Source organism: Dermacentor silvarum, chromosome 1 (genome assembly GCF_013339745.2).
Source record: "Dermacentor silvarum isolate Dsil-2018 chromosome 1, BIME_Dsil_1.4, whole genome shotgun sequence".
NCBI lineage: Eukaryota > Metazoa > Arthropoda > Arachnida > Ixodida > Ixodidae > Dermacentor > Dermacentor silvarum.
The window spans coordinates 117,905,750-117,926,525 of NC_051154.1; the positions used below are offsets into that span (position 1 = coordinate 117,905,750).

General features: G+C 42.6%; 1 protein-coding gene across 3 annotated transcripts in view; it reads right to left on the minus strand.

Moving 5' to 3' along the window:
- The window catches only part of LOC119435737 (D-aspartate oxidase-like), a 67,446-nt gene that overhangs the window by 6,052 nt on the left and 40,618 nt on the right, over window positions 1-20,776 (minus strand). For all 3 annotated transcript variants that reach the window (XM_049672813.1, XM_049672822.1, XM_049672819.1), the window contains 6 exons: window positions 15,072-15,151; window positions 10,972-11,037; window positions 10,762-10,915; window positions 10,429-10,487; window positions 7,991-8,108; window positions 6,212-6,310 (listed from right to left, as the gene is read on the minus strand). In XM_049672813.1, coding sequence (XP_049528770.1) covers window positions 6,212-6,310; window positions 7,991-8,108; window positions 10,429-10,487; window positions 10,762-10,915; window positions 10,972-11,037; window positions 15,072-15,151 — 576 coding nt within the window. The remainder of the gene's footprint in view (window positions 1-6,211; window positions 6,311-7,990; window positions 8,109-10,428; window positions 10,488-10,761; window positions 10,916-10,971; window positions 11,038-15,071; window positions 15,152-20,776) is intronic.

Below are 20,776 nucleotides of genomic sequence, written 5' to 3' on the forward strand. Positions count from 1 at the left end.
TCTGTCAGTCTGTCTGCTTAGATTTAACCTCTTTCACACCCACTTGGGTCATTGGGTAGTCCTTGGTCTAATAGGTACAGCATCGGGCTGCTGTGCTAAAGGAACCGGGTTCGAAACCAAGCGTCGGATCAACTAAATTGGGTCACTGGGTGTGTGCTGCTCTTCAATGAATCTTTTTTATGCCAACTTGCATCACTGGGTTCGTGCCACTGGTTATGTGCCACTCTTCAATAAACCTATTTCACACCAACAGGCTATGTGCTGTTCTTCAATGAACCTCTGACACCAACTTGGGCCACAGGGTATGTACCACTGTATGTGCGTCTATAATTCAGACAATCTTGTCTGACATGCGCCACGTATGGGTTTCATGGCAGGGTTGCAGTACATACCTCATACATGACGTGTTTTGGTGGTGGCAATACATTGTGTCGCTACATTGCTTCTATGCGAATCGCATTAATGTCGACAGTCATCCTGAAATGGTTCCTGGCGTAATTTTTAAAACATTTATTGGATAGATTCCAAATATGCACAGAAGAACCTTGCTGATATGCTGCCCATTTGTATGTTTTCCAGAGTATTACCAGGGTCCTTCCATACTTTCCATCTGGTCATGAAACGTCCCCAAAAGTTTCATATAGGCACAGAAGATGGCACCAGAGGCACTGGTGTGTAGAAAGGGAGGCTTCTAGTCCCACATACAGCACTTTGGGGCCCCAAGAAATATAAGGTGGTGCGTGGAATCTGGAGAGGATTAGTGGTGCCAGCGCTAATGTTCACGAATGCCATTCTGTGCTTAAAATCGAATATCTTGTCGGGGGTTGGGAGTTTACCAAAGATCGGTAGGCCGGTTGGCTTTGGGAGCCCACGGTAAAAGCACAAATGAGGCAGTGCAGGCTGACATGGGTTGGTGTTTTTTTAAGTTAGAGAAGCGCAGAGCTAAAATAGTTTTGAAGAAAGACTCAGGAACATGGATCAAAATAAATGGGTGACTAAAGTGCACAAGTATCTGTACCTGAAAAGCGTAGACACAGAATGGGGGAAGAGGTCAAGAAAGTTGGCAACCAAGTACGGAGTAATTGAAAGTGTAAATAGACAACCAGAAGTCAACAGAGACATTGAAATGGATGCAAAGAATGGAAACAAAAAAGACCATGGAGATTTACAAGAATGGGAAGAAAGAAATTAGAAGGGAAAATCTGCACGATAACACAAAGGGCAGTGCCTTAATTTCTATTTGAGGCTTGAGCTGGTTGCCTGAGGATAAAAACATACTGGAGCAAATACAATGACATGAGGCATGTGTATGCTGCAGCAAAAATCCAGAGAGCACTCGGAACATCCTAATGGAATACAAAGGGATTCACTCTGTGAGAGCCGTAGGTAATGTACACCTTCCAGAAGCGCTTGGATTTAAAGTGGATGGAAGCATCAACCGGTCAGCAGTCGAGATAAGCAAGAGATGTTTAGAGTATTAGTGGAAAAAGAGCATAGAAGAGATTGATACAACCGGATCCATTACAGGCATAGGTAGTGGTACAAGGTAGATAAAGAAGCTTTGAGGAAGAGAAGAAAGGTTAAGGAGATGCATTCAAGAATGCTAGAATAAAAACCATGTATATAGCATACTTGATTAACTCAAGCAGGCTAGGTGACTATTAATCACTGCCTCGTTTCAAAGGGGATGCCAATAAATTATTATCGTCACCGAGGGAACAACCTGCGACACTAGACAGCGCCTCCTCTACTCTGAGATGCCTGGCATGTCGGCCGCGCTCTTATTGTTCGTCCGGGACCGCAGTGTTTCTCCGGCTTTCCACGAGGTGGCGCTAACTTCTGACACTACGCACCGCTTGCTCCGCAATAGAAAGTCACTGCTCCAGTCCCTCTCCGAAGGTTTGCAGCGCTGAACTGTGAAAAAATTTTGTGCTTCAATATTTGCAAAGCTCAGCAGAGTGAAATTATGTAGTTTTGAAGACGAAACGAGAAAGTAAATGAAGTAAAATAAAAATAACTGTTTATTTACTGCAGCAGAAGTGCAGGCTAAATATTCTTTGCTAAAAGGGCATGTTGCAGATAATGCGCAATATCACAGAACGGTAATAATTGATTCAATATGAAAAAAGACAAAAAAGCATGAATGCAGAGCAAGATCAAATATGGGTTCATGCACATAATGCTAAGGAAATTATGAACAAAGAAGAAAAAAGAATATGTAAGCATTTTATGGCAGGAATAAGTATGAGACTGTTTATGCATATTAGCAGCAGTCCCAGCTATGAAGAAAAATGCAAAAGATTTTTTACAGTTAATGGACGTGCAAAACAGGAAATGACTGCTATCACAAACAATTAAGGTTAGGGAAATGAGGGGGTTCGTTATGCCATACATATGAAGGAAGCCAACAATTATTGAAAGCAAGGAATAGGGAAGAAAGGTTCCCCAATTCATAACACTGTTATCACAGTTTTTCATGCCTGCAGTCCGATAAAATCACTTCACTAAACAAACAAAGAACAGTTATTATATGCAGTTTCAATATCGATGTTATTAGATGCAGATATCGGCTTCATGAATTTTTTTCATATGAGCTGTACAAAAGCCTCCCGTGGTCATCGTTGCAGCTTTCACATTTCAACACAGGCAAGACTGCGATTACCCTCATGCTACGCTACAAACACTGCTCCATAGGTTTCAGGAGAGATTTTCGGTTTGATAGCATACCACATATTTCTTCAGACCACACAGAACTAATGAGTTCTACTGTCGGGTAGTAGAGGCCACCCCTATCTTGGTGGGAAATCAACCCATCCATAGCAGAGTTTCTCTTTGCCTTCTTAACTAAAGCCACACAGTTCTCACACGCAATTTTTTCACTAACTATGTGAGATATACAAGACAGAAAAGCCAGGGAGCTTCTTGCGCTGGCTTGACATGCAAAAGGGCACGCAGCAATACCGTGTGGCTGGGCTTCAACTGCGGTTATTAGGTCAAGAAATGAAGCGGCAAGACACACGATAAATAGTAGCATGTCGGGCACCGAGAAAAACTAATACCTAGAACGTTAATCCTGACTCCGAATGGGCTACCACCGAGACTGCGCAGGCACTAGCGGTGCTGGTGGGGCGCACGATAGTGTCAGAACACAGCGCGGCTGCGCGGCAGCGGCGCGCGTAAACAGGAGAGGGTTGAGCGGGGGCTTCGGCGCTGACGTGCCAGGCATCCTAGTAAAGGAGGCGTTGCACTAGATGGTCAGGCTGCGCGATCATGCAAATATTTCACGAGGAAAGGCGCCTCTCCCGCATTTATTTCAGCATTCTTGCAGAGTGAACATGCAACGGGAACTTTTGGCAAAATAATTTAGCGTGTGATGTGTTTGTGCTTAAATTATACATGGCACCATTGTATGATTGACGTGGCCCCTTCCCCCTTTTAGTTCCCCCTGTTAGTTTGATTAGTTATGTTCTTAAATAATTATAGTACTAGTTTGCTAGTTAATTAGTTCGGTTAGTTTTGTTAGTTACCTTATTTATTTAGTTAGTTAATTACTTAGTTATTGAGTTTAGTTTATTATTTTGATAGTTTAGAAATTATTTGTTTGGTTCTTTAAATAGACAGTTAATTAGTTAAGCTAATTAAGTCAGTTATTTATAGTTATATATGGTTATATAGGTTAGTTATTATTTAGTTCAGTTATTATTATTCAGTTCACAGATAAACCTGCTTAGCGCTCATTGTAACTGCCGTAGAAATGGTTCCCCAAGCTGACTGCACTAGCAGATAGTGCAAGATTAGCATAAATTTGTGCTTTAATTTTCTTATGAAAGCCACTTTAAAATACCACATGCTCTACTGAGACTATTCTTTGCCTAGTCACCTACTGTTTCTGGCTCGTCTTCTATTTGCTATCCTTTCAAGTTTCCTCCTTCCGAGGTATAATTCTTTCCAGTTCACTTAAAAATGAGGATAATCTATTCTTGTATATGTCTACGTGGCTACGTATGCACTGTGCACCGTACATGGTTATGCATACACTGTGCATACACGTGCATACACATATCGCTACAGGTCTTTCTACATGCTCAACATTTCCATTTCTTAAGTTTGATGTGCACATTTATATTTGTAATAGTAATTTTGACATTCATCTGACAAAACTATTTGTGATGTTTATTTTTTTACAATTGTTCTTTTTTTGAAATAACAAAAATTGCACACTCCTGTTTTTCTACCTGTTAATACAAAATAAACACGTAAATATGAGCTTTTCATGTAATGTGCTAAATTGGGAGTTGTGTGGTGCACTCGTTACTTTGGACATTTCAAAGAGAAATAAAAATAATTAGTCATTGGCTACAAAAAAAAAAGATACAAAAAAAAAAAACCGCCATGCTGAAGCAGTCGATGAGGATCAAATTGCTTGAAACACAAGGAAGGGGGGTATAGCGGCGGACCACTGCCCCGGGTGCCGCTGACCCTAGTGATGCCACAGCTTCCTGGTACCTCTGTCTTGATATTTAACTGCACGTCTGTGTCATACTCGTATATTTCCCAGCTACTATGTTTTTTTTTTTTTTCCAAAGTCCTGTAAAAATATACCGGAAGGGTTCTGCTATGTAACGTGTGGGTACTAAATTCACGTTTAGCTTTACAACTGAAAATTTAAAAAAAAAAGAGAAAAAGAAGAATCAGCTAGGTACTGCGTATCATGTACCACTGGTATCTAGACACTGCATACTAAAAGCTGTTACCAATCCACCCACAGACTTTAAAGGTTATAATATATGAAAGCCACTTTTTACGATTGTACGGAACCTAGCTGCTACTAGAGGGCGTAATTTTTCAAACCCTTGCTGCTATATAAATGAATTGAAACCACTGATCTCAAATACATCTTTGAAGGTGTACTTGAGTTGCCAAAATGTATTCAAATTTCAAACCACTCTCAAGATATCTTGTCCGGAAAAACCCAGATGAGTCAGATGCGTACTTGCCAATTCTAGCAATTTTTTTTAGCAAGTGAGACTGATCTTAGGAGCTTAAAAGAATTTAAAAAAGACTGCAAAATCTAAATGATACTGTGACGAGGTTTATTGGGCTCGTCAAGCAGCAGCCAGAAACACAGCTGCAGCAATGACAGCTCAGCCAGATCGCCAAAATGGCCGCGCGACATGCAATGGCAACAGTGCTTCCTAGCAAGCCGATCTTCTGGCTCCGAATCACGCGATGCCGAAGGCACTTTCCAGTGCCATTCTTCTTCCTTACAATACAAACATTTTTTGCTAGGAATTGTGGGATTATATGAAAAATTTTAAAACCATGATTTGGCATACTTATTTCATTTTTGACCACATATAGCCAACAGACAATGAAGCCAAGGAAAGCATCGAGGAAATTATGGAATGTAGAAAATAATTAGCATTCAACCACACTTAATTTCCCCAATGCTTTCCTTGGCTTGATTGTCTGTTGGCTTTATGTGGTCATGATTAACAAAATCGAGCCCCTCGGTTCCCCCTTCTCTCGTTTATTTAATTTTTGTGTTATATAGACAAACATACACAAAACAAAGTACAAAGTATAGACAAACATAGACAAAAAGTACATCAGGCCACCTTTCGAACATTCAGAAAGAACAAATCATGATAAGTGCATAAGACATTTTTCTGCGTGCTGCAACACATTTAAATATTCATTTTTTTCCTCTGCAATTGAAGCTTGGAACCATTTGCCAGAAGAAATTGCGCATGTTGACTCTATCAAACAATTTAAAACCAAAATATGTACACTTTTCTATGAGTAGGTCTGCTTGCGATTGTTTAGTGCTCTGCTACAATGTTGTGCTGCGCAACTGTTTTGATTGTTTCATCACCACCTCTGCACATTTTGCAGCTCTTCCCCCTTGCCTGTATTATCTGCCTTGCACTGTTTTCTTAGATCTGTTCGTTCTGTTAGCATCTTATTTATTGGCATTGTAATAATTATCGCTTTTCATTGCTTTCTCCTGTTTTGGCTTACAAGATTTTGTTTTCTTTTGCTTGTGACCCACTCCTGTAAGAGCCTGTAAAGGCTTACAGTATTGCTAAATAAATTAAAATAAAATAAAAAAAACGTGCAGTAACACAAATATTTCCTGTCACTTTGACATATTTGAATCACTGAGGTTTTGCTGTTTTAAGTTGCAGTAAACATGCTCATATAGCAATACCTTGCACTGGTTGCTGCCACTCCCAAGAACTTCTGCCTCGATCCTGATTGGCTGACGAAAAGGGCGCAGTCCTACCCAGTCTTCAATCACTTTAGCATCCTTAATAAGGAAACCACACAGAAATGTTAGTCAAGCTTTTCTTGAAGAACTATGTAATGAAAGTTTTGTGTTAATAGACTACGTATAATGAAAACAGAAAGTTACCTAAAATTTGATGTGTTTGGTTAAGTGCAGTGGATTTAACTTTAAAATACCTATTTTATCCAGTCACCACAGCAATCTTATTAACTGGAGATGGCTTGAAAAATGCATTTAATGCTCATTTCTGTTATCAGAAAACTTAATGCTAAAATGTGTTAAGAGACAGATGGCTAACAAGCCATCTCGCTTCAGGCTAACTAGGGCCGTAATAACGTAAACTATTTCAATCTGTATTTATTTTGAATTGGCCATTAGCTCTTCGTGATAGGTCAGAATGGCTCGGGCTCTGCCCATATGGGTGGGGCCCAAACCATTCTGACCTATCAGGGAGGGCTAGTGACCGATTAGGAATAAAAACAGATTGGAATCGTTTTACGTTATCCAGGGATGGGTTGAGGAAAACATATCCAAGATATCAAATGAAGGTTTGTGCTTCCTTTCAAGGTGTGAAATTGACATTTTGCTTGACCACAACACAATCTGGTGATTTCCGAGAGGTTAACTTGAAAGAAGATATTCTTTCTTTTCAATAAGAAATTTGTCTTAAGACAATGAGGAATCAATTTGCAGCTTTGCATTCATTGGTTTAAGGTTTCACAGTGGTAGGCAGGTTTATATTAATTGTACTTGTAAAGGAGCACTGACACGAAATTTCACTCGCTTTTTTATTAGATAGCCGGCACTCTGTAATCTTAGTATGAGGCCTCAATTCCTAGATCAAGCAACCAATCGTGAATTATAACATCATTTAATCTGACAAGTTCAAAAAGCATGCCAAATTTCTTGGTGTACAGTGTGTCAACAAGGGCACCTCTGTACATCATGAAAATGTAGGGGGTCATGTGGTATCACTGACCTTGATGCATGGGTCGGTGTAGCAGTCGAAGCCGCATTGTAATCATCTTGCTGAAAGCTTTTGACAATGAAATTACAGGGGAGAGAAGGTTAGAAGGACAAAGGGTGCCATGCGTTCTGACGGAAGCAACAGCAAGGGACGAAGCTTATTATGTACGTCATGTCGAATGCAGGGAAGCATGAAGTGAAAAAGGAAAAAAATGTATTATGCCGCATGCGTACAGCTTTCGGTGACATGGTCACTGTGTGACCACTGGACCAGTCTGACTGGTGCTTGCATCAGCAGTTTGTGATAGCATGTGACCAGTACCTCCAACTTTCATGATATGCAGAGGTGCCCTTGTAAACAAACCATACCCCAAGAATCTGCACTCCATTTGGCGTGCGTGTTGAAATGGTCAAAATAAAAGGAATATAATTGGCGATTTTTTATGCATTCAAGGAATTCTGGCACAACAATGTAGTTACAGGGCTGGCAGCTATCTAATAAAGAAAAAAAAAAAAAAGCCACATACAGTCAGTACCCATTTAAAATCTTCAAGATACTAATCAAAGCCAAGTCATCTGTCAGCCTAGTGCAAGCTTTCAGAAAGCATGATTATCCATAGGCATGCTGTTAGCATTTATACTTAAATGTTTTCAACCTAGATAATTTACTCTCAACATTGACAACATGCTAGAAGTTTTCAATGTAACTGAAACAGTCATGTGAGTGAAAAGCACCTTGAGGCTTGGAAGTACTGCAGTACATGTGTTCCATATGTAGTCCCTGTCATGCTGTGAGACTTCCATATTCCAATCGCCAAGCTGCTTTGTTCCCCCCAGTGTGACATACTCCGTCCTGAAAATTACCGACAACAAGAGCACAGTATACACAATCAAAATTGGGCTTTGTCGTAACAGTGTTTCAAGTTTAATGGTTAATAGAGAATGTGAGGCCCAGTGAACACATATTGGATTGTTCTTTAAAGTCAAAGCAAAACTAAAAGTTGGCATGCACATGTGCTAATGACAGCAGAGGAAAACTAGAAATCTAGACATTCGCCACACTTGTCAGATCATATAACTCTTGCAAGTGGTTGTTGTGCAAGCAATGTAAGACAGGATATGTATGCCATGTTACATACCTAAGCATTCAATATTGTAGTACAAATGTTTATTGCTTCCTTATGGTTTTGTTGCTTAAAGAAAAAATTAAATTATGGGGTTTTACGTGCCAAAACCAGTTCTGATTATGAGGCACGCCGTAGTGGGGGACTCCGGAAATTTTGACCACCTGGGGTTCTTTAACGTGCACCTAAATCTAAGTACACGGGTGTTTTCGCATTTTGCCCCCATCGAAATGCGGCCGCCGTGGCCGGGATTCGATCCCGCGACCTCGTGCTCAGCAGCCCAACACCATAGCCACTGAGCAACCACGGCGGGTGGTTTTGTTGCTGCTTTATGCACTCTAACAGGAGCATAGCCAATAGGTGCTTGCCAAAATTCAGCCCCGCAACCACATCCACCTCTTAAATATTGAAATGTGGTTCACTTATTAGCATACATCAAGCAGTTCAGAAGCACATCCTGACACATCTCCATTAACCCCTTAGTCATTTTGTTTTCTCAAGCAATTTTTTACCCAGAATGTTTTTTTTTAATTGCTGATTGTGAATATTCTTGTTATAAAAAGCAGGTTTTTGAGCAGAAAAAAATCACCTAAAGTTTATTGTACGTCACAATATAAATGCACCAACCACCTGCTAGTAATCAACAAAAATTATGGAAGGAATATATTCAAATATTTTTGTCTTTGTCACATTAACTGTGCATGCTAACAGTGTGTTTATATGACTAAGAGAGCTTTGGCAGGGTGTGGTACGTCTCAAAACAAGGGATTATGCACAGTCACTTTCCAATTGATTTTATCGATTATCATCAGAGCGAGCACATTCTATAGAAAACGCTCAATATGCTATAACAATTCAGCTGGCAAGCTTACAGAAAACTTCTTGCAAAGCACAAAAAAAAAAGAAAACAGTGGAGGCTTCAGTGGAACACTGTTCATGAAAATTTTGTCCACAGACGCGCACTTGTGATATCGTCCTGTGAGCTTCCCGCTTTGTCTTCTTCACCCATGGAGCTGCTGACCTCATCAGCATCAGGTTTATCTTTGCTTCCCGAAACTATGTACACCTCGATGTCTGAACTATCGTCGTCAAAAGAAGAAGATGAAGAAATGTCTGTTCTTCCAGAAGAGAATAGCAAGGCACAAATCGCCTCCATCGGACGGAATTTTGAAAACACCAGCTGCCACACAATAAACGCGCTCAAGTTGTAGAAGAACAAAGAAGACATCGGCTAGCTGAAACGCCAATGGACCTGCTAATTAGAGCGTCTCTTGTCCAAAACACTTGAAAAGAGAACAAATACCGCAAGGACGGGACTTTGGGGACGCGAGGGCTGCTTGTCCAATACAGCTGAAGGGTTAAAGCATTAAAGAGCATAGACCATTTTTGAAATCAACTGGTTTTTCATCACCACTGGTAATGCCAGCATATTGCATGCACTAGCACTGGTTAGTCATACCATTCACCATGATCATGCGTGTTCCAACGTTTTTCCCCATCCCTTGGTTACCTGAGGGGAGAGGGGGGCAAAGCCAGAGTTAAATTTGCAGCAGGCTTCTAATAGTGCACTAAAGTCAACATGTAAATAATGTGTCGCATGCACATGTGCATGTGTGTGTGTGTGTTGGGTTATCAAACCCTGTAAGTTATTAAGCATGGAGTGATATTGAAAGAAAGTTTACGACAATCATATCCACGGGACAGCCAAAGTCACAGGCAGTGCAGCCGTGCTCAAACCAGAGGACAAACATTGCTTGGCTACAAAACGAGAAGAGAAAACAGGTTTATCAGCATGAAGGTGATGAAAAATGAAGTTCGAGTAACGACTATAGGCTGCTGGCAAGAAAGGTGGATGATAATCACCTCGAGGCTGATTTCACAGCCAAGAAGCTGAGAAAGAAAAGATAAAGAAGAGTATGCTTGCAAATTGTGCAACTTAATGAGCGAAGGTGGTCAAAAGTAGTTGATGCAAATATACTGTGCTTCTGGAACACTTGATACTCTCCATACACAAAGATTTTTGTGTCAATCAGTAAGTGCAATGCCTACCCTGGAAGAATGTAGCAGCCATCAGCATAATAAAACTGAGTCACCCAGGGAGCGAATACCTGCGTGAAAGAAATAGTTTACAATTTTAATAGGTGTCTCAATTATTATATCAGACTTATCTTTCTGTAAGTTCCACTAGCACTTGCCTTCCATTTTAAAAACCAAGCTTTTTGTCATTGAATATGGAGCAGCTTTTCATTCTAGGTGACCCACATTAGGGTTTCCAATATACGAACAAAGTTAATTCTCTCTCTTACAGTTGCAAGCAGGGGATCTTCAGAAGACGTCCTTCAGAAGAAAACACACTCGTCAACAACTTCTAATAACCATTACCTTGATAACCTGTCCTCTGACAGGAGTCAGCAGTGGATCCTCTGTAAGTTCCTTGGCTCTGAGACCACTGCAGTTCACTACAACACTGAAATCCTTAAGGTCTTGCAGGTCCTTGACAACTTGGTTCTTTATGTGCCCGCCATTGCATAGTATCCTGTAAGGCAACACTTAAGAAAAAATTCTGAGTAGGATGAACAGAAATAAACTTACTTGTCAGTCAGCCATTTCAAGTACTTCCTAGGATCTGCCAGAATGCTGTTGTAGAATATTCCATACCTGTAAGAGCACCCGCATGCTGTTGATATAAAAGAGCAATGCAACTGCATGCAAATCCTTTTTCAAAGTGTCTTGTTGAACATAATGAATTTAGCTGCCAAGTGTTTTCTCAAAAACAAACCTCAACTTTTTTTTTTTTTGCATATTTTGAATTGAAAAGTATACTGCATGTTCAAAGATGCAATCAGGCTAACTAGCCTAATATTATGGTCTTATCTTATTATGGTTTCCGAATGCTGTGCCACTTTTTTTTTTTTTTTTTTTTGCTGTGTATATTCACTTGGAAGTAATACTGCAGGAATGTTGCCTGAAGAGGAAGCTTTCGTTCCATATACATCCAAGTTTAAGCATCACAGACATCAAAACGTAATATGCTGACATGGAACATAAACCACAAATAAGTGCACTTAGTTCCCAGTTGGACCTAACTACAACATGCCTACGACATGTTGGCCATATGTAAGCCTCATGTCTACCATGACACATGCCTACCATTGAAGCCTACCTCATATGATAAGCTTCAATAAACATCAAAGTAAGGTGTCACATGCAGCGCTGCTTGACCATACTTGCATCAGACTACCTTGGACAGTTTCTGCTTTGGCTCACAAGAACATGCACACATATTACATAGGGTGTTTCAGCTAACTTGGGCCAAGCTTTAAAAAATCATTGTGCGAGTTACAAGAATGCAGCCAACTTAATAATGTTTGCTGTCCTCTTGAGCAACTCAAAGTATTTTGTACTATGAATTTAGGCAATTAATTACTCCTTTCAAATGCCAATTAATTGTGCTGATTGAAAACTTACTTTCACCGCATTTCTTACATCTTCAGAATCATAAAAATCTTACAGCTGCAGAATAGATTAAGAGTTTTCAGTTCTTTAGCGAGTTTTGTCAAGTTTACAGAATGTGGACTCCACGCAAAAACTCACTGCAGTAACATCAAGTATGCAAGAATCAACTATTTTATGTCTACCAGGCTTGAAAAGCCCCTATCCAGCCACTCTAAAATTATGACTGGTGCAACACATTGTGAAAAATAATGAAAGAAGTGAACCGGCTACACACAATGACATACTCACACCAAGCAAAATACCCTACCATCTACCTTCATACTTGTTTTACTAAAACAATTTGCCTGTGTAATTCAAACTTGCAGCACTATTTCAATCAGAAGTGTGTCAAGATGTATGGGGCACACTTTAAATATCCTTACTTTAATCAATGCTTTTGCTGTTGATACACTATCTTGGTGTACACAATTGTGTACGTAGCGTCTGAAAGGAACTTTTAAAGAACTGATTGAGACGCAAAATGCAAAATTTAGATGCAAAGTGGTAGAGCCTATTGAGAAATATCCAAACAATTTCTTTCCACGACGATAGCTACTGTGGTTTTAATTTTTCCGAGCTGCAAATAAAGCGCGCAATAATTAAAAAAGTACCATGTGACTACACGCTTACGCGCAGCGATATATTAGTGCCTTTAAACATGCTACCAATGAAAGATTGACGCTGCATGCAGACCAAAGGCATAACTAGGCCGCAAGAAAAAAATGATAGGTGATGGCCACACCTGTCATCTCCAACACATCACCATCCACCATCAAAACCTCCTCGCCCTTAATGAAGCTTCAAGAAATGCCATGCATTATTTATTGCATATCTCATCATTTCAACTGATAAGATATCTAAGCAAAAGTGGAAGTGTAGACCATTGTATTTGATCCATTTTCGCTGCTCAAGGCCTGTTCGTGTCTTCGGTCTGCATGCCGCATTGATCATTCGTTCACAGCATGTTTGAGGGCACCAATGTCACTGCACGTGAGCGCGTAGTCACATGGTATTTTAAAATCTCGCATGCTTTCTATGCAGCCTGAAAAAATTAAAACCACAGCAGGGCTATCATCATGGAAAGAAATTATTTGGATATTTCTCAATAGGCTCTACAACTTTTACATTGAAGATTTTGCGTTTAAATGAATGCTTTAAAAGTTGGTTAATTAATTGTTAACTAATTACCTAAGCTCATGGTAAAAAATACTTTGAGTTGCTCAAGAAGACAGCGAACAGTATTAAGTTGGTAGCATTCTTTTAACCTGCACAAGGATTTTTTAAAGCTTGGTCCAAGTTGGCTGAAACATCCTGTATAGTTGGTGACAAAAGCTTATGGGGTGTTAGTTCTCCAAAAAGCAAAATTTCTGCTTAGTTCAAGCATACTGATTCTAAATCAATCGAACACTGCATTGGTTGTACATACTACTACAAACTGCAAGCCTGAATTCCAGGCTATGTGCAAGCTTCATGTATAATCCGTCTGTTTCACAGATCATGCACCCCATAAACTTTCAACACTGGTACGGCCCTGCACACTTTCACTCTTCCTAGTTTTTAGGCAGGGGCTTATGTTGTTATAACTTTCCTCAAGAAGAGGGGGGGGGGGGGGGGAGGATTGTCGCAAAGTTCAAAGAAATATTCAGTGTTCATCACTAGTTCTAATGGGTGAAACATATGTGAGAAAACATAATAGCAGAAAAATATATCTGAAAACTTTTAGGCAATGAAACACCTCTGCAATTTAGCTGTAGTGAAAATCAGCTAGGTTTCGCTGAACTACAACTTCGCAGAACAACTGTTTTTGTAGTAGTGTGCTGGTCTGGGCTGGTTGGTCCTAGCTCCCGTCCTAGTTTTAGTAGTGATGACTTTTATTCCTCATGATACAGTGTGCGTGCCGACATTGTTGCAGAACAACCATACGACTTTTGTCCATAAACTAAGAAAATGTCACACACGCACTGTCTCCATATATGAATAAGGTTACTTCAACTAGCAGAATTTGAACAGCATGACACAGGGCACAGAAAATAACCACAGGACAGAGTGCTGTGACCTGTGGTACTTTTCTGTGTCCTGTGTCATGGTGGCTGGTTGGTACATCTTGTTAAACAGCAGAAATGAATGTTCATTTTTCGTGCATCAGGCTCTAATTTCTGTAGTGACATTCTCCATTTCCTACATCCAGTGCGCTGTCCTCTGGTTCTTTTCTGTGTCCTTTGTCATGCTGTTTAAATTCTGCTGTTTAACAGGATGTGCGAAACAGCCCAAATGAACATGCTGTTATTTCAACTAGTTTTCATAGACTCAAATTGATTGGCAAGCATGATTTATTCCCTGCAAGCAAAACAAAAGTGTTATTACCTGGATGAATAAAACTTAATGTTGGCAATAGTGCTACGAGCTGCTAGAATAAACAAAGTTCAGGCATGCTAGTTGCAAGTTTAACAACAGTTCCTCTTTGCAGGGACGAATTTTTTTTAGCAAATTTTGCTTATCAAGAGATGTGCTCTTGTAAAAAAATTGAGCAGAAGCTATCACAGAATGATTATAAAAGTCAGGCAACAGCTTCTTGATGCTGCAGGGACACTTATTGGTTAGCTTTACTGGTTAATGCTACGAGGCATGAGGGTGCTGTGACATATGGACATGTCAGAGTGCACTTGGTAGGTAGTCTACAGACTTACTATGCGAAAAGACATGCTGAAGTATTCATTTTTTTCTGCACCTATGGTTACACCATCAGATATGCTGTGGTTAGCGAATCATGAGACATTGCCTGTGCGGCAAAGTGCTTTTTTGTGTCTTGTGCTTACATGCCAGTGCTGCAGCCTAGTGCATCTTTTTCAACAAAGGAAGGCTGCATGTGGTGTATGCAGAACACCAGCTCATGTGTTCTCTTTTGCCACCCGTAGTGGGCTGCAGGTGGCCAGGACAGTGTGTGTGTGTTTTAGACAATACACATTTGTGATAAACAGTAATGAGCGCAGCGAACATGGCGTTTTTGCGGACGCATTCTGCCATTGCGTATCTGTCATTCCGGGGCATAACATCAACACCAGAAATGTGGATGAATAGTCCCTATAATTTCTATCACATAAAAAGCAACAGACACAAATAGGTGGCACTGCCTTGTTTTCTTAATTCCCTTCCTTGAGATTGAATGACAATTATTTTATTGAAGTTAAGGGCATTACTTGTATTTCAGTGGAAAGTTTCTCAGTTCTTGCTCATCAACTGGTCTCAGGCCAGCACAGAACTCCTTCATTGTTCCATTCTGCAAGGTGAAGAAAAAATGTGAGACATGTCAAATGACTTTAATCTGTCCTCATTTTTTTTCTGTTATATAAAGAGTTGTTACTATTTTATTATTATAATTGCATGCATCAATTTGATTGAATACAATTGCATAGTTTTGTGTCCTCAATGCATGCACTCTTGTCTGTCATGTAGTCTGTCTGTCTGTCATGTCATGTAGTGTCAAGCATAAGTACCTGTACTACATTTACCAGTAAATGTAGTACAGGTACTCATGCTTAATCTTGCTAAACTTGTTGTGCATGCAGAATGCTTGTAATTTTTCACCCACAATGTTCAGCTACTCAACAGTCAGCTGCACTGAAGTCATGATCACAGATCATTGACTTCAGTGCAGCTGAACAACACACATACTGTAACAAGCCAAGTCATCACCATCCCCTGAAACATAAATTTCTCAAAGAAATGGGAGAGAATGTCCCATTGTCTATAAGAATTTTACCAGAAGACTAATAACTGAGATGCCTCATAAATGTTTCACAACAGCGTCGAGGCAAACAGTATTTACCTGTCCCCATTGAAGCCATCAACTATGGTGCCACTATACTGTCGCAAGACGCGAAGAACAGCACACAGGACAACGGTGCAACAACAAACACAAGCTCTATATTCAAGGCCCAAGAATAATTGGCCGCGCCAACTTTATCCTCTTCGAGGAGAGACATGCTTGCACTCGTGTCCCTCACTTCGTTGTCTTCTTTAGTCGTGACAGCCTCCCTTCCAAGAAAGCATCGTCCCGATGCTTTATCGTGACGATGCCAGGATCTGTTCACGCGTATGCTGCAGTGATTTCATTCGAAAAAATAAGGCTTCATCCGGACAACGTGCACAATCTCCGGTGTATGCCGTCGACGCCTTGAGGAATGTGGGCTATCGGAGACGACTTCAGAGTTTATGTCAGAGAGATGTCGGATGACTTTATACAGACCAAAGTACTGCCTCAATAGTTTCTCTGAAAGGCCACGAAGGCGAACAGGAGTCCAGACCCAAGCTCTCTCTCCAGGCTCGTAGGAGACTTTTCGGTGGCAAAGGTTATAGCGCCCTGCATCGTACTCCTGCTGCCGACGAATAAGTATGCGTGCAAGTTGTCGGGCTTCTTCAGCACGCTGAGTAATGTAGTCAGCATCAGTTTCGACGCCATCGCATCCATGTTCATGCGGCAACATTGCATCGCGCATGGTTGTGACATCGCGACCGTGGAGAACGCAGAACAGTGTCACCCTCATTCTCTATTGCTGAGCCGTATTCTATGCAAAGGTGATATACGCAATATCTCGTCCCAGTTTTTATGCTCCACATCAACATACATGCAAAGCATATTCGCAAGTGTCTAATTGAGGTGCTCCGTGAGTCCATTAGTTTGCGGATGGTACACCGTTGCTTGCCGATGAGATGTGCCACTAAGTCTTAAAACTGTGCCCAATAGCTCGACTGTGAATGCAGTTCCTCTGTCAGTTATTATTACTGTGGGGGCGCCATGTCTCAGCACGACATCCTCTATAAAAAATCGAGTTGCTTCACTGGCCGTTCCACGGGATAGAGCTTTAGTTTCGGCGTAGCGCGTGAGATAGTCCGTGGCTACGATAATCCATCGGTGACCCGTAGCAGAAGTTGAAGTTCTGGGTACTTCGATAGGATGGAGGAAGCCTGCAGGTTTGACGGCTGGCACTTTCCGCCGCTGGCAATCAAGGCATGTCCAGACGTACTGCTGAACGGTCGCCGTCAATCTTGGCCAGTAATACCTTTGTCTCACTCTGCAGAGCGTTCGTGTGAAGCCCAAATGGCCGGATGTTGCTTCATCATGGCATGCCTGCAATATTTCATTCCTGAGAGATGGTGGGACGACGAGCAAGTAAGGGCTTCTGTTTGGAGAAAAGTTCACTTTTTTTCACTTTATAGAGGACGTCGTTGCGTAAGCAAAATGATGGAAGGCCTCTTCCAAAACGTTTTGGCAGAGTAGAAGTGCGACCCTCCAGGAAGCTAATAATGGGCTCCAATTCTGGGTCTTCGTGTTGCTGCTGGGTGAGCGTAGTCATGTTGACAACTGCAACAAATGCTGTAGTGTCGTCATCGTCTGCACTTGCAGGTTCGAATGGGGCGCGAGAAAGGCAGTCGGCGTCCGTATGCCACTTGCCCGACTTGTACACAATAGCCATGTCGAATTCTTGAAGTTTAAGGCTCCAGCGCACAAATCGTTCTGATGGGTCTTTTAAGTTCGTCAGCCAACAGAGTGAGTGGTGGTCACTGACAACATCAAACGAGCGCCCGTACAAATATGGGTGAAATTTGATCATCGCCAAAACCACCACAAGACACTCTTTTTCTGTGGTGGAATAAATTTCTTCCGTGCGGGAAAGGCTTCTACTTGCATAAGCTATTACTTTTTCAGCGCCGTCTTGCCAAGGTACAAGTACAGCTCCTAAGCCAATATTGCTGACATCGGTGTGAACCGCTGTCGTGGCCTGTTTCATCGAAGTGTCCTCCGACCGGTGGATTTTGAAGGCGTTGCCATAGCTCGTCGAATGCTTTCTGCTGATCTTCATCCCATACGAATGCTACGTCTTCTCTGGTGAGGCATGTCAACGGTGACGCAATACGTGAAAAGTTCTGAATAAAACGCCGGTAACATGCGCATAAGCCTAAAAATGGTCTCACTGCCTTTTTGCCGGATGGCACAGGAAAATGTTCAATGGAAGCTATCTTTTCCGGATCAGGCCGTACCCCCTCATTACTGACAACATAGCCTATACAAAGAAGCTCTTCGAAGCGAAAATGGCATTTTTCCGGCTTAAGCGTGAGACCAGCAGACCGTATGGCTTGAAAAACAGCACATAGTCGCCTCAAGTACTCGTCAAATGTTGCAGAGAATATAATCACATCATCTAGATATACTAAGCATGTTTGCCACTTGAATCCTGATAGAACGGTGTCCATTAGCTGCTGAAATGTTGCCGGCGCGGAGAATAAGCCGAAGGGAAGTACCCTAAATTCATAGAGGCCATCAGGTGTCACGAATGCTGTTTTCTCGCGGTCTCTTTCAGTCTACTTCTATTTGCCAATAGCCACTTCTTAGATCCATTGACGAGAAATAACGTGCACACCGTAGTGTATTGAGAGAATCGTCTATGCGGGGTAGCAGGTAAACGTCCTTCTTAGTGACCTGGTTGAGTTTGCGGTAGTCGACGCAGAAGCGCGAGCTGCCATCCTTCTTTTTGACTAACACTACCGGCGATGCCCAAGGACTCTTCGACGGCTGAATAACGTCATCTTGAAGCATTTTCTACACCTGGTTTTCTATCGCTTCACGTTCTCGCACTGCCACCCAGTACGGATTTTGTCGTATGGGTCTGGCCGTTTCGTCTGTAATAATTCGGTGTTTGGTCAGCGGCGTTTGGCCAACTTTGGACGTCGAAGAGAAACAGTTCCGAAACTCATCAATAAGCTCGAGGAGTCTTTCTTTCTGTGTAGGTAGCAAACTTGGGTCGATATCAATGGATAGAGGCACGGTCGGTAGGCCGGCAGAATCGTTTTGTTCAACACTCATGCAGTCGGTAACCTCATTGAGCTCTTCCACGTATGCGACTGCCATACCTCTTGTAAGATGCCGGCGTTCAGGGCTAAAGTTGGTTAGTAGGACGTCCGTCTGTCTGCAAGGCATGTCAACTATGCCTCTTGCAACTGATACGCCATGACTAAACAGCAGAACAGGAATTTGTTCGGCGATCATGTTGGAGCACCTTGGCGAGTCGCATGTTACAGGCACAAGAGTGCTTGAGTGCAGAGGGATGGTCACATCGTGATCGAAGATACATAAATGCGCACGTCGCTGATCGTCACAGGGTACGACCAAATCTGCATTCATCCAAAGCGTGACTGACCTGTCCGGAATGTTTATAATAGCGCCGTATTCGTGCAGAAAATCCATTCCCAATATCACGTCTCTGCAGCACTCCAGCACGATAACGAACATGGCAACAAACGTCGAGCTACCGATATCAATTCTGGCTGTGCATTTGCCTGTTGGGGTCATCAATTGACCTCCCGCCGTTCTTATGTGGGGACCGGTCCATGGTGTTTTGACTTTATTAAGGCTATTGGCGAGTTTCTGGCTGATTATCGAGAAATCGGCCCCAGTATCTACTAACGCGGTTACTGGGTGTCCGTCTAAGAAAACAGCGAGGTCGGCACTTACGACTTCTCTTAGGGTCGGCAGAGGCATATTGTCCAATCGCACAGATAGTGTTGAGGGTGTTGTAGCATTTCGACGGTCGGCAACCTCCCCCCCCCCCAAAGATTGCTCCTGTTAGTTTCCCCGACGAAGGCTAGGGGACCTGCCGCCCCTGACTACATCGGTGTAACTGCGATCTTGCGGCGAAGAGCCAGGTGCAGGTGAAGGAGAGCGAGGTCGACGAGTGAATGAATGTCCTTGTGGAGCAATGTCGTCATTGTAGCGCCTGTTTTCGAAGCGAACTCGAGGGAAGGTAGGTGGAAAGCTCTGGTATCCGGGGTCACGATACGGGCAAAAACGGTAAATGTGGCCGGCTTCGCCACAATGAAAGCACAAAGGACGGTGGTCGACGGTGCACCACATGTTCGTCTTGCGAACAAGTGGTTGACTTGTGGACGTCCTCTGCGGCCAAGCTGCAGTTGCCTGCGGAGGGAAGTAGGCTGATGATTCCACAGGTACACTAGGTTGCGTGGTCAGTGGCTGCGCATCGTACGGCAGGGATGGCAGCTAGTTGAAAGGACGAGCCATTGGTGATGAGTTGTAGGCTGCTGCTGGAGGGAGACAACGAACAGCCGATGTGTAGCTCACAGACCGTTGGTCCGGTAGAGATTCGGGTAACGAGAATGTCTGCTTGATTTCTTGTCGTACAACTTCTGCTACAGAAGCCCCGACTGACTCCTGTGGAGTCACAAGAGGTTGCGAATCTCTTAACAAACAACATCCCGGATGAGCTCACGAAGCGAATACTCATTGCTGGTAGCCAGAGCAGAAACATTGCTCGAGGCGTTGTTTGGGCGATCGTAGGGTCCGCAACGTTGTTGCAGTGCTCGTTCGACGGACGTAGCCTCCGAGATGAATTCCGCAACGGTTGTCGGCGGGTTGCAAAGAAGACTGGTGAACAGTTGTTCCTTGACACCTCGCATCAGATGGCGGAATTTCTTTGCTTCCGGCATCTCTGGGTCAGCGCGGCGGAACAGGCGGGTCATGTCCTCCGCAAACATCCGCAAACATGGCGACGCTCTCATTTGGTTTCTGGATGAGCGACTTGATTAGTTGTTGGGCAGAATCGCAACGATCGTTGTTTGCGAAGGTGGTTGAAAGCTGCTGTCTAAACTCATTCCAGGAAGTCGTTGTGGCTTCCCGGTTCTCGTACCACGTACGAGCGCTGTCCGCCAGGGCGAAGTACACGCGTGCGAGTTTTTCTTCTGCAGTCCACCGATTCGCCTTGGCGACTCGCTCGTATTGCGCGAGCCAATCTTCGACGTCCTCGTAAGCATCACCATGAAACGTCTCGGGAGTCTGAGGATGCTGCAGAGTCACCTGAGAAGGTCCTGCAGTTGCCATCTCTTTAGGTGG